At 44.2% G+C, this 13,031-nt stretch overlaps 1 protein-coding gene across 5 annotated transcripts in view; it reads left to right on the top strand.

Moving 5' to 3' along the window:
- Positions 1–13,031, top strand: part of ZMIZ2 (zinc finger MIZ-type containing 2) — a 109,317-nt gene that overhangs the window by 78,930 nt on the left and 17,356 nt on the right. For all 5 annotated transcript variants that reach the window (XM_054997412.1, XM_054997415.1, XM_054997414.1 and 2 more), the window contains 5 exons: positions 879–1,142; positions 6,495–6,674; positions 7,385–7,465; positions 8,708–8,879; positions 11,963–12,104. In XM_054997412.1, the coding sequence (XP_054853387.1) occupies positions 879–1,142; positions 6,495–6,674; positions 7,385–7,465; positions 8,708–8,879; positions 11,963–12,104 (839 nt within the window). The remainder of the gene's footprint in view (positions 1–878; positions 1,143–6,494; positions 6,675–7,384; positions 7,466–8,707; positions 8,880–11,962; positions 12,105–13,031) is intronic.

The following is a 13,031-nucleotide window of genomic DNA, read 5'->3' as shown; positions in this document are numbered from 1 at the left end:
CACAGGGGACTACCTTTACCTTTTACCTTTATATCAGTGTCTGAGTAGTAGTGGACAGAGAATCTTATTCCAGTGGGTAGTTATATGACCTGCCATCGTAGTGTGCTGAGATATCCTTTTAAAAGAGATGCCTTAGGCAAATTTTGACTGCAGAGAGTCACAGCACCTGGGCTGCTCGATGGATCTCTTGGGCTGTAAAAACAATCAATTTCTAGCTGTTAACCAGGATTGGGAAACCCAAATATTTTCTGTGAGAATGAGCAGAAGCATTTTAATCCAGGTCAAACTATTAGAATTATTGATCATAGCGATTGGTCACTGGAGATAGAGCAAGCTTTGCAAGAGGATTTTCTGACCTGGCATGCATATTTACTTGTACACACCCCAAAGTCTCTCTGCTGGATTATTTGGCTATTCCTTTGTAGTCCTCTGGAACAATTACTATTGAGTTTGTAGCTAGGCCTGTAGTGTTGTTCAGAGACAGCAGGTTCCATATCATTTAAAAGCTTCTGCTGAAAATATTTTTATATCGTGATTTGTTACTGTGTTAGGTTGTGTTAGTTTATATTTGCAGTTTCCTTTTGTTTCACTTTTAGTTGCCATTCATGCAATTGGTGTATTTGTGACAAAGTTTTTTTTAAGAACGTAAATGTTCAGTTTCCATAATCAGTGAGAATGGAGGAGATGGCGCTGAGGCTTTACAGGTGCCATGGCAGATGTACGTATGTTAACAGCGAAGAGGCTGGCTGCCCATTAATAGGCCGGGATGGCGGTTTGCATGGGGTTCATTAGTATAAGGATTTGTGTTCTCTGGACACCTGGCTTCTACGTGGTCTTTTAAAATGTCCTGTTGTTTAAACTTATTTTTCTTTCTCGAGATGGGGGCTGGACAGCCCTTCAACAACCAGTTTCTTCCTCACTCGGGGCCCCGAGGACCAGCAGTACCCCCTGGGATGAATCCAGCCAACATGGGTGGCGTGATCGGTGCGTCTGGAATGTCTCCCATGAGCATGAATGCAGCCAGGGCTCCTGCCCTCAATGCCTTGTATGGTGGACAACGGATGCCCCAGCATGGATACCCCGGCCCACCACAAGGCCAGCAAATCCCCAGGCAGAGCGTCAAGAGAACCTACTCCAGTGAGGTAAGCACATGAAGCTGCCTTAGACTGAATCAGACCATTGGACCATCCTGGTCTGTATTGTCAGATGAACAGCATCTCTCCAGAGGCTCAGACCCAGAGGTGTTTCACTGCATTGTCTACTTGATATGCTTGGAACTGAATCTAAGACCTTCTGCATGCCAAGCAGAGGCTCCGCCGCTGAGTCACTGCCCCTCTCTATGTATGGGTTGTATACATGGTGAGGCTGTAGACCTGTGAGCTGTCTCTCTGCGGGAAATGTTCAAGTGGATTTTAGGAACTAAATGCTCTGTGCCTCCTGCTGAAAAAGTGTGGAGCCACGAAATTCGAATAGATTTCCCTCAGGCTTAGGAAATCTTTGAATTCTCTCCAGGTGTAGAAAGAAGTGCAGCAGTTGTGTTCTCCATCTGCCCTGGGTTCTATGAATACAGAGTGTTCTCTGACTCTTTTGGCAAGTGTTATCACTGATCTTGCCAAGCCTTCTAGGACGGTGCACTTATATATTTAAATGATTGAGACTAAAGGAAAAGCAGATGCCATAAGGAGTCCTGCACCAGCTTAGGGTTGCCAGCCTTCAGGTGGTGACTGGAGATCTCCTGGAATTACAACTGATCTCCAGGCCGTGGAGATACCCTGGAGAAAATGGCTGCTTTGGAGGGTAAACTGTATGGCATCGTACCCTGCTGATGTACCCTCTCCTGCCCGAACCCCGTCCTCTCCAGGATTTTCCCAGCCTGGAAAGGGCAACCCTGTCGACCTTAATTTCAACATTATTCCCCCCTCCTTTATTCAAATCCATAGTGGAAGTAGCTTCAAAGAATCCTCCGGAAAGAATGCCACAGCTTCGTCTTAACCTTCATTGAATTCAAGATGGCAGTGCAGCAGGCATATGTGGCACACGGGTGATGGCTCCTCCCCATAAGGAGGCTCCTTGTGTGTGTGTATATTCAGGGTCAAGATCATCTGGCAGGTGAAATCCATGGGACCTGAACAAGATAGTCCATGATGAACACAAATTTGGATTGTAGCTGTACTCACCTGCTTCCATCCTCTTCTCCTTGCATGCATCCTAGTTTAGAAACCCCAGTTTGTAAGAAAGAAGCTTCATTTTGTCCATTTTCCTACAGTTGGACATCATGCATATTGGGGTCAACTGAAGGATTCTAAAATCAAGAATGCACACTCTGTGCGTGGGCAGGGGCACGGTTCATAAACACAGCAACAGGCCACATTTGTGCTCATCATTAACAAACCTCTGTTCGCTTATGACCTTGGAATGCAGCCGGAAGTAAATGTCATAGAAAGTCATGTGTCAACTTCTTCCAGGAGTTAGAGAGGTTCTAGATCTTTTTAATAGTGGATTTCTGCCTTATACAATCTTAGAGGAAAATCACTCATGCTACAAAACTATGATAAAAACTAAAAGGGTGTTTTTAATCATCGGGTGATCTGTTTTATTGTATCATGTAATATTTCACCTTTTGAATTCACAATTCAATTTCACCATTCAAAAGGTGAATACCCTTTGATTGGTATTTTCAAGAAATACACATTTTTGTCTATTCTAATTAGGAAGTACAATGGCTATTGGAGAAAGATATTTGAAATTCTATTTGATAACAGCAGTAGTGCTGCAGAGTTTTATAATATGATTCTAGACAAGGAAAGACCTTACCTGAAGTTCATTGAAGAATGGAATCAGGCATTACATAAAGTTTAAAAATAATTAGAAATGGATTTGGATGAAGATAATGCTAAACTTGACTTCATCTGGCTTAAAAGAGATTTTTAAAAAAAATATTCATAGTTTGTACTTGACACTAGCACAGAAGGTTGGCACATTTATATCCTATATCCTAAGATAAATGCTGGAGATTAGTTTTTTGTTATGTTCCCAAATCCAGCTTTGCTGGAAGAAGGTTTTCAAGTTGATTTTTGTAACTTACTGGCCATGATATTCCACTAGATCCAATGGTTGTTCTACTGTGCTGTTTGATAACAACAACAACTGATAATAGATTTGGTATTACTAATCAGTTTGATTGTTGCAACTAAAATTCGTATAACAGCATTTTGGAAATCTAGAGAAGCGTTTGGTATGTCAGATTGGTTAAGCATTTGTCTGGAAAATAGCTCTTTTATCAAAACTTACTCGCATAGAGATCTCTGTGAAAAATTCTGATAGTTTTATTGAGAGATGGCCTCTTTTCTTACTTTTTGAAAAGATGAAGTTAAAGATGGAATGTGTTCTTATGTCTGTCTTGATGTTCTGTGCCTGTATATAGCTTACAATGGTATTTGTTGTAATGTAAAAAATAAGCATAGTGGGCAAGATTAGAAGAAAGCACTCTAGCTAGGGTTGCTAACCTCCAGATGGGGTCTGGAGATCTCCTGGAATTACAACTGATCTGATTTCCAGACTGCAGAGATCAGCTCCCCTGGAGAAAACGGCAGCTTTGGAGGGGGGAGACTATGGCATTATACCCCGCTGAGGCCCTCCCTAGCTCCACCCCCTCACCTCTCCAGGAATTTCCCAACCTGGAGTTGGCAGCCCAGACTCCAGCCATCAATTTTGTGATGACAACTCTGTTTGCCATGCTCACCTGGCCATTTGCTGATGGATTGTTTGCCAAGGCTGTATGTATACCAGGTCATTAGCCTGGGATCTGGTTGAAAAGGTTGTCTGCCTCCCATCCTATTTTTCTGACACGATTCCCCCTGATTAGCACTTCACTTCTTTTTCCCCTGCACATCAAAGAGGTGCTATCATTTCCCTGAGTTATTTAGGACCAAATGGTCTGTGATGCTATGCATCCTGTCCTTTGTGCCTCCCCACTTACCTCCATTAGCAGAGCCTCTTACCCTTTCAAAAGAACCAAGGCTGTTTTGCACATATCCAGCCATTCTCCATCAATGACCACGTTTTTAAGAGGCAGAGGAGAGGGTTGTGTCTTGACCTTGCACTACCCAGCTGTTTTACAAAACAACAGAGATGTCTCGAGGTGTTCTTCCCCTCCCAGCTCCTTCTTTTGTTGTGCATAGATCATCACAAACTTTGGTACAGATGCAATTGCACGTGATTTATGTTTTAGAGAAAAGAATGTTTGAAATCCTGAGAGGAGAAAAAGTGTATAGATGGGTGTGGCACACATGACAATAAACACTGAGAACACCATAGAATAAATGGAATTTAAAAAGAAATGGAAATAATACACAGATATGCACAGCACCCCTAGTCATAATGTTTCTTTGGTATGAGGCAGGTTGAAAAGAACTCCTGAAAATCCTTGGCTTGAACTTTACTGATCATATGCTTAAAACCTAATTTAGAGGACTGAATATTATAGATAGTAGACTGGTGGGAGGTTTACATTTGGCCACAATTAAAAGAGCATTTTTAAAAAGAGAGACCAGCCTGAGGAGGGGAAAGCAAGTGTGTCACCGTGATTGTGTAACCACGTGGCAAAACACAAAGCTGTAACTATGTGAGAGTGACAAGAAAACTTGGTGAAAGTCATTTTCACACACACACACACACACACACACACACACACACACACACACACACACACACACACACACACACACACAAAAATGTGGATTCTGTATTTATTAAATTGTTGTTCTCCCTCCAAAGTTGACAATGAGGAAATTGAAATCGTCCAAGATTTTCTGTTCCTTGGCTCAATCATGCAACAAGGAAATCAGAAGGAGATTAAGACTTGGAAGAGCAGCTGTGAGGGAGCTAGATAAGATCCTTAAAGATGTCTGTCTGGGGACCAAGATCAAGATAATCCAAACTATGGTATTCCCCATTATGATGTATGGATGTGAAAGTTGGACAGTGAAGAAAGGTGATAGGAAGAAAATGGATTCATTTGAAATGTGTTGCTGGAGGAGAGTTTTGTGGATACCTTGGATGGCCAAAAAGACAAATAAGTGGGTACTAAATCAAATCAAGCCTGAATTCTCTAGAAGCTAAAATGACAACACTGAGGCTATTGTACTTTGGTCACATGATGAGAAGACAAGGTTGTCTGGAAAAGTCAATAACGCTAGGAACAGTAGAAGGCAGTAGGAAAAGAGGAAGACCTAAAATGAGATGGCTTGACACTCAATAAAACAAGCCGTTTGCAAGATCTGAGCAAGTCTGTTAATGATAGGACGTTTTGGAGGTCTTTCATTCATAGGGTCGCTATAGGTCGGAGGCAACTTGACAGCATGTAACACACACACACCTGCCTCCATTTTTCTCCTCACAGTAGCCTTGTGATTGAGGTTAGTCACAAAGAAAATGACTGGCTCAAAGTTGCCCACTGAGTGTTCATGTCAAATAAGGACTTGAACTTGTGCCTCCCCAAATGTAGGCCAACAATCTAATGGTTACGCCACACTGGCCCACACACTTCACGCAAAACAGGTACATAAAACCTAGATTCTTGCAAAGACTTCTTAGCAATAGCTGCCCCTAAATTATAGGACTTCCTCCCCCAGAAGCAGCGCTTGGCTCCCTCACTGCAGGCCTTCTAGTAACAAAGGAAAACTTTATAAAAAATTTTTAAAAAATTCTTAAAGCGTTTGAGTAGGAATATTAGCCCTTACTTAGTTATCACTTTTCAGTTGTTATTTTAAAATGGAGTGTTATTGTTTCTTTTCCCCCTGTGAGCTGCTCTTGAGCATATTTTTTTATGGCAAGGGGGGCATAAAAATGTTCTAAATCACATTGGTCACCAGCTCTGTGTTTAGCTTACTGTTCTATTACTGAAATTATCTGTGTTAAGTGGTTCTGTGAAGGAATGCTTTTTCTTCTACCACCCCCATCCTTATAGTGGGGGACACTCATTTATCCCATTGATCACCCTGTACAAGTTCCAGTTAATCTCTGGAAGAGGTAACCACATTGGATGGTATATACAGTAGTTCCCAGGTTTTTACCCCTGGTATTTCAGGGACCAAACAGTGATGGAACATCAGAGACAACAGGAAGTAGCAGAAAAATGGGGTGGGGCTCAACTGAACATGCATTGGGACCTGTTTTGGAATTTGTGAAAAAAATTCCATGTTGTGCTATCCAGGGGAGTTTTTTTCAAATGGGAAGAAGCCCAGTACAGCTTGGTCTAAATACTGATCAGATTTCACTCTCAACCATTTTTTTGCCAAGGCATTTTGCAGATAAAATTACTTGCATCTGTGCTTAGATGCCAGATCAGGTGTAGGCCCAGTGCAGGAGGTGTCCCAGCCTGTGAGTGTTGCTGTGTTTTTCAATGAGTTTCTGTTGATGTTGAAGGGTTACCTTATAGTCACCCTGGTGTACAAGCCATTAGAATTCTGTCATGTCTTCTTTGTCTCTTCCAGGGCTATCCAGGACAGCAGTACATACAGGGTGGCCAGTACCCTTCCCAAGCTGGACAATATGCCCCCAGTGCACCTCAGCCATCAGCTCCGTCCCCCTCGTATCCTGGCCACAGGATGCCCATTCAACAGGGAATGAGCCAGTATCTTTCTGCCTCTGGCACTAGTGGCCAGTATTATAAGGTACCCAGTTACTATGGTAACAGCTTCCAAGATTCTCGGTGAATGTGAAAAAGAAATTTTACCGGTAAAAGGAGAAAGAGACTCCTTGGTAGGAATGATGAGTATAATATCACAAGAGAGGCTCCAGTCTTGTTATCAAGGGCCCAGACTGAGTCATTTTAATCTGTCTGTGAGATGGGCATGGGGTAGGGGTTATGGGTCTGACTGAGGGTTTAACTTGTAGTGAGGCAATTTTTTTGTTATTGTCAGCTCTGTTCTGTTTCCCCCTTCTCATCCATGTTTGTGATATCTGTCTATTTTAGATGTTTACCTTCTATCCAAAGACATCCTAAGAAATTAGCCTTCCATTCAGCCATCACTGTATAAGAGGATGGGAGGGGGCTCTTTCTTGTCCCCCCGTAACAGGAATTTTAAAAGGATCCAGCCCTTCATATTTGTTTAACACTCAAACAGACTTATTTTAGATAATGAAACCACTTAGATGGGTATAAGTCTATTGAAGTCAACAGGTTTAAAGCAGTATAACTCTGTTTAGGATTGCCCTGTGGGTCACTGACAGCCCAGAGATGTAGTATATTATCCACTCTAAAAAGCTGAGGAGAAAAATAGCATGGTTAAGAGAGAGCCATTTTCAGTCTTGGAAACTGGAGTGGTCTGGGAGGCATGGATCACTCTGCTAACTCTGGTCTTTGGAACTTTCTCTTTTTCAGCCTGCTGATCAGTTCAATGGTCAAAACGCCAACTTCAATGGAGGCAACTTCAACAGCTATGGGCAGGCTACCATGAATGGAGTGAGTTGTCTTGTGTTACTCGTGTGGTGGTGTGGTTAGAGAGTCGGAATAGGGCTCAGAAGATTGGGGGGTGGGGGTTTCAAATCTCCATCAAACAAGAAGGACGTTAGATGACCATGGCCTATCACTCTCTGAACCTTACGTGCCTCACAGAGTTGTTGTGAGGGTGAATAATGGAGATGGGGAGAACTGTGTACGCTACCCTGAACTGCTGTGACAGATGGATAGATATCCTGGGTGCTTAGCTGTAATGAAGGCACTAAATGAGTGCCTTGTAAGATAATGGTCCTCATTTCCTCTCTGAATTTCTGGTTCACGTGTATTGTGAAATGAAGCAGAAACTTGAGGAGACGGAATTGGTTCAGTTTTCAAATTACAGTGGGAGGTCGCGGAGAATGACATTTTGGAGTGCTCCCTTATATTAAAAGGATTCGTGGAGATCTAAGCACAGAAAGCAGAGTGTGTTGGAACCTTTTCCCCTCCTCTTTTCATTTTATGTTTGGACTGGTTTTTTTAACATGAAGAAACATTCAGAGCTGAAATCAAACACCTGCAAACTTACCTTAAGTCTGCAAGGCTTTATTGAACAGCAACTGTCATTCCCACAGTTTGAGGTTGCAGATCATCCATGCCATAGATTCATTACACACATACAGAAAGAGAGAGAGCTGTTGTTGTAGGACTAGTTTCTTCACTTTCTAAAATGGCATGTGGGAGCATTTGTGGATCACACACGCACAGGACCCATACCCTTGTGTTAATCAGTCCAGAATTACACCACCCCCAGCTTTCTGCATTCTGTCACTGACATGATTTAATCTTCTTTGAACACATGGAGCTGCCTTCTACCATTGGTCCATTGAAAACAGTACTGTCTGCTAAGACTGGCAGTAGCTTTCCAGGGTCTCAGGTGGAGGTCTTTCAAATCACCTACTCTCTGGTCCTTTTAACTGGAGATGCCAGAGAATGAACCCAGGACCTTTTGCTTGCCAAGCAGATGCACTGCCTCTGAACCACGGCCCTTCCCCTATTCCCTGATAGGAAAAAGAAAGCAAATTGTGGCTGTTCTGTGTTGTGTAATCTTGAGTAGGTGTCTGTCAGTCCCCCAACATCATCCTCCATTTTTGTTCACTAACTTCCTTGAGATGGAACTGCATCTATGCCTCCCCTCTTTCTCAAGCACAGAGCTTTCTTCAGAGATGTGTATTTAGTTGTTAGCCTAATGCTGGCTTCTCTTTTCAGCCTGGAAGATCCATGCCTGGCTACCCCAGCTCCCCACTACCTGGTAACCCCACACCTCCAATGACACCTGGAAGTAACATCCCTCCATACATGTCCCCCGGGCAAGATGTGAAGTCACCTTTCCTTCCAGACATCAAACCCAACATCAATTCCTTGCACCCCTCTCCCTCTGGTAAGTCTTAAGTAAAGGCCCCACAACTCTGACTGTATGTATGTATGTATGTATGTATGTATTTAAAAGTTTTGGATGCCACCTTTCTGCCCAAATAGGGTACTCAAGGCAGTGGAGGAACAGGGAGCCCTTATGGGTCCTCGAATGCACCATTTTCCCCTTCTTTTCTTCTCTAGATATAAGACAGTATCCAACCATGGCCCACGGGAAGTTCCTATGGCATAAGGAGCCTTCCTCCAGCTTCCTCACCCATTGGAGGAGGAGTAGTCTTCAGATTTCGCTTAGTGGAGTGATAAGATAGAAGCCTAATCAGGCTCAGAGAATCCTATTATTGTCCCTGGGCATGAGCACACATATGTGCGCGCACACATGCACACACGCACACTTGCTTTTTGAAGTTCAAAATCTGCTACTCCTATAGCATGGTGGCCAAATTTGGCTTTCTTCTTCCTCTCCTCCCTACACAACATCCCAAGAAAAGACTCCAAGTAATCTCTTTCTAGTAGGCTGATGACCTCTGTTGACCTTTGGAATTATTGGTCATAATTCAACAAGCCTTTTAAAAAGACAGCTTTGCATACAAAAAGAAACTTTCCTCAAAAAGTTAGTCTTTAGACGCCATATCTTTAAAACTGCTTCTTTTCCTGTGTGCCCTTTTACTGTCTCTTGAACTAAACCGAAAGGCCCTTTCAATGCCACCCTCACGTCAGAAAGGAAGAATACGGACTGTAAAAAGGCATTCGGGATCTGCCACACCTTTATGGAACACCCTACCTTGAGAGATCCCCCCCAGAGTCCTAACCCGGGTATATTTCATAGAAGCATTTCATAGAATCATAGAGTTGGAAGGGGTCATACAGACCATCTAGTCCAACCCCCTGCCCAGTGCAGGATTATTTATTACGGTCTCTTCCATATCATGCTGCTCCTGAGGCATCAAGTCACAACCTGTGAGCTCTTTCCTTCTCTCTCTCTCTCTCTCTCTCTCTCTCTCTCTCTCTCTCTCTCTCTCTCTCTCTCTCTCTCTCTCTCTCTCTCTCTCACACACACACACACACACACACACACACACACACACACACACACACACACACACACACACACACACACACACACACACACACACACACACACACACACACACACACACACACACACACACACACACACACACACACACACACACACACACACACACACACACACACACACACACACACACACACACACACACACACACACACACACACACACACCCCCAACACTGAGAAGCTCTGCACATTGAATCACAGCCCAAATCTTACCGCTCCATATTGGCTTAGCTCCTGGCTCTGCTTCTCCTGCAGAGCAGCGACTGTGCCTGTAGCTGTGGCCGTGGCCGCCACTGCGGCTACAGCGGCAGCAGCAGCAGCTTGGGTGAAGTCTGCAGGAGGCCTCCCGGTATGTGAGGGGATGCCCATTCCCCCAGGGCCATTTGGGCTGCCAGCGTAACTGGAAACACGACTAAAAGCACTTTTGTTTGTGCAGGCTCTGGTGCTGCTGAATAACAAATTTTAATATATATTTGCTTTAATGTTAACTTTAATAGACTATTCTTATCTGCTTGAAGCCTCTGAAGCTGTAATTAAATAGTCTCACCAAGCATTTATTAAGCAACTGTGGGAGCTCTGCTTTAAAAAAAACCCCACACAACTCATGTGATAGGCAAGAGCAACATTCCATTTGGAATCCTTTTATTGGAGTATATTTGAATTTGGTTTATGCATCCAACCATATCAAGTGATAAAATTCTCCCTGGGGATTGTCACTTCAGGCTCCTGGTGGGGGATGGGTTTTGCATGCTTGAAAATTTGCCCCCTCAAAACAGCCCTTCCTTTCCGCTTCCTCGGTGAAAACTATGTTTCATGCTTGTCTGATTATTCCCACCTCCTCATTCTCTTATCTTGGCCTCTCACCACTATTCATATCTTTACTGCCAAAACCAGTATTGGACTATGTGACACCCATCCTTATATCTTACACTGGCCTCCTAAGGCCACTCCCAGCTCCGTTACAAATTCCTTGCCCTTAAACTCCTCTCCATTCTCATATCAGGATATATTCCTGCCTGTGACCTTGGCTCCACAAGCTATCTCTTGCCCTCTCAAATGACTCCTCCCTTTCTCCCGTGCTTGTCCCTTATGCCTGGAATTGCCTACCTGCACAATGCCACTTTATCCACTTCATCTACATCCTTTCTCAAAACTCAGGCTTTACCCAAAATTTTTTTGACACAACCCCTTAGTCCACATTCCCTATGGAGCCCAGGGAATGAATGTACATTGTTCCCTTGTTTATTCCCACCTCCTTCTCGGCCTTTTGATGTCTTCCTTGTCTCAGATTTTAGATTGTAAGCTCTTTGGGACAGAGATCTGTCTTGTGCTCTGCAAGGCACCAGGTACATGGATGGCACTAAATAAATAAATAACCTCCTACCATGTAGAAAACAAATGTGTTATGAATTAGCTCAGCTCTCCTTTTAACAAATGTTTTAATGTGCGGAAAGTTGCTTGGTATTTGTTTTGTGACACACACCCCTGATGTCAAGAAAGGAACAGCTTTAGCACTTGATTCTACTGAAGGGAACCTTTCACTCTGGATTAGGTTGGGAAGCAATTTGGAGCATCACTGAATTTTAGTAGCTTGAGGAGCAATGGCTGGAAGGGACAGTTGGGTGAAGGGTTGGGTGCTGCGCCTTGGAGGGGGAGAGGGGCACCTAGGCGTCTTATTGCATTGCACGTAATCTGGAATAAAAGGAAGGTAGAAACTTCCCCCTATCCCCCAATGCATGGGAAATACTGTGTACTGAGGGAAAGGAGGCCTCTGGCACAACAAGGAAGCTGGGGGAGGGGAGGGGCCTGTGCTTTGTACAGTCTGCTGTTTGGCACAGAATGCAGGTCCCCAGATGCAAGCTGTGTGTTACTGCATCCCTGGTTGGGCCCAATGCCAGCTTTTGTGCCTCTGCGATGCCTCCCAGTGCCTGCAGCTCTGCCTCTGGTCAACCCATCCCATCACCAGTTTTTCCTCTCCTCTTACGCCATTAGGAAACCCTTGTGATGAATTGCGCCTGACCTTCCCTGTGCGAGATGGCGTGGTTTTGGAGCCCTTTCGCCTCCAGCACAACTTGGCGGTCAGCAACCATGTCTTCCAGCTCCGGGACTCCGTTTACAAGACCCTGATGCTCAGGTGAGAGCCGTCTCTCTCTCCCTTCCCCTTCTCTACCTGAGGCTGTCGATCCTGTGCAGGAGCTTCCTTTTCACCACCTCTAGCTCAGCAAGAGAATCGCAGCTGTTTCTCTCTTGCCCAGAAATGGCCTTGAAACTGAAGTAGGGCTACTTTTCATTAGAGATTGTGTAGCCAATACAGGGCCCAGTTTGCCTTAGTGAGGGGCAGAAGCTACTGGGAACTACATTGCAGCAGTTCGGAGTCCACACTGGAACAACTCACGATGCTGGTCATGAGTTGCACAGTACTTTACAGCATGGCCCTGCATCCTTCCTTCCTTCCTTTCCTCCTGAAGGAGCGTATCCTCTTTGCTCTGTCCGACGTGTATGGAGAGGCATTCTCAGAAACCGCTCCATATTTGTGTGGAACTCTCTTCTGCTGGAGGTTTGCTATAGCTCGAGCCTATTTCTGAAGCACTAACAGGAAGACATGAGTTACCATTTGGCATGTCTGACTATGTTCTTTAAAAGAACAAGCTGTCTGTCTGTGTCCTTCAGGATAGATATGAATATTTCTTAGCTTGCCAGAATATTTCATATTCTACAGAGGTAGCTGAGATGGCCTCTCTAATATGAAGTTTCCTGTACCATTCCAGGACTGGCTCCTTGGCTGTGACAAGATGTGCCATTTGGGCTGTATTTTCCTAGTATCCTTTCCTTTGGGGGGGAGAGTGGCATTGCTCAGCAGCAGGGCATGTGCTTTGAATGCAGAAGGGACCAAGTGGATTCCTGGATCTGAGATTGCTGGTGCTGGAAAAGACAAACACACCCCAGAAAGTCACTACTGGTCAGTAGATAAGGCTGAGGTAGATGAGCCAGTGGTCTGATTTGGTGCAAGGCAGCTGCACATGTATCACAAGACTAGTCACAGTGGTTTGAGAACTGGTAT

This window comes from Eublepharis macularius, chromosome 14, assembly GCF_028583425.1.
Source record: "Eublepharis macularius isolate TG4126 chromosome 14, MPM_Emac_v1.0, whole genome shotgun sequence".
NCBI classification, from domain to species: domain Eukaryota; kingdom Metazoa; phylum Chordata; class Lepidosauria; order Squamata; family Eublepharidae; genus Eublepharis; species Eublepharis macularius.
This window is presented reverse-complemented; position numbering and strand designations above follow the sequence as displayed.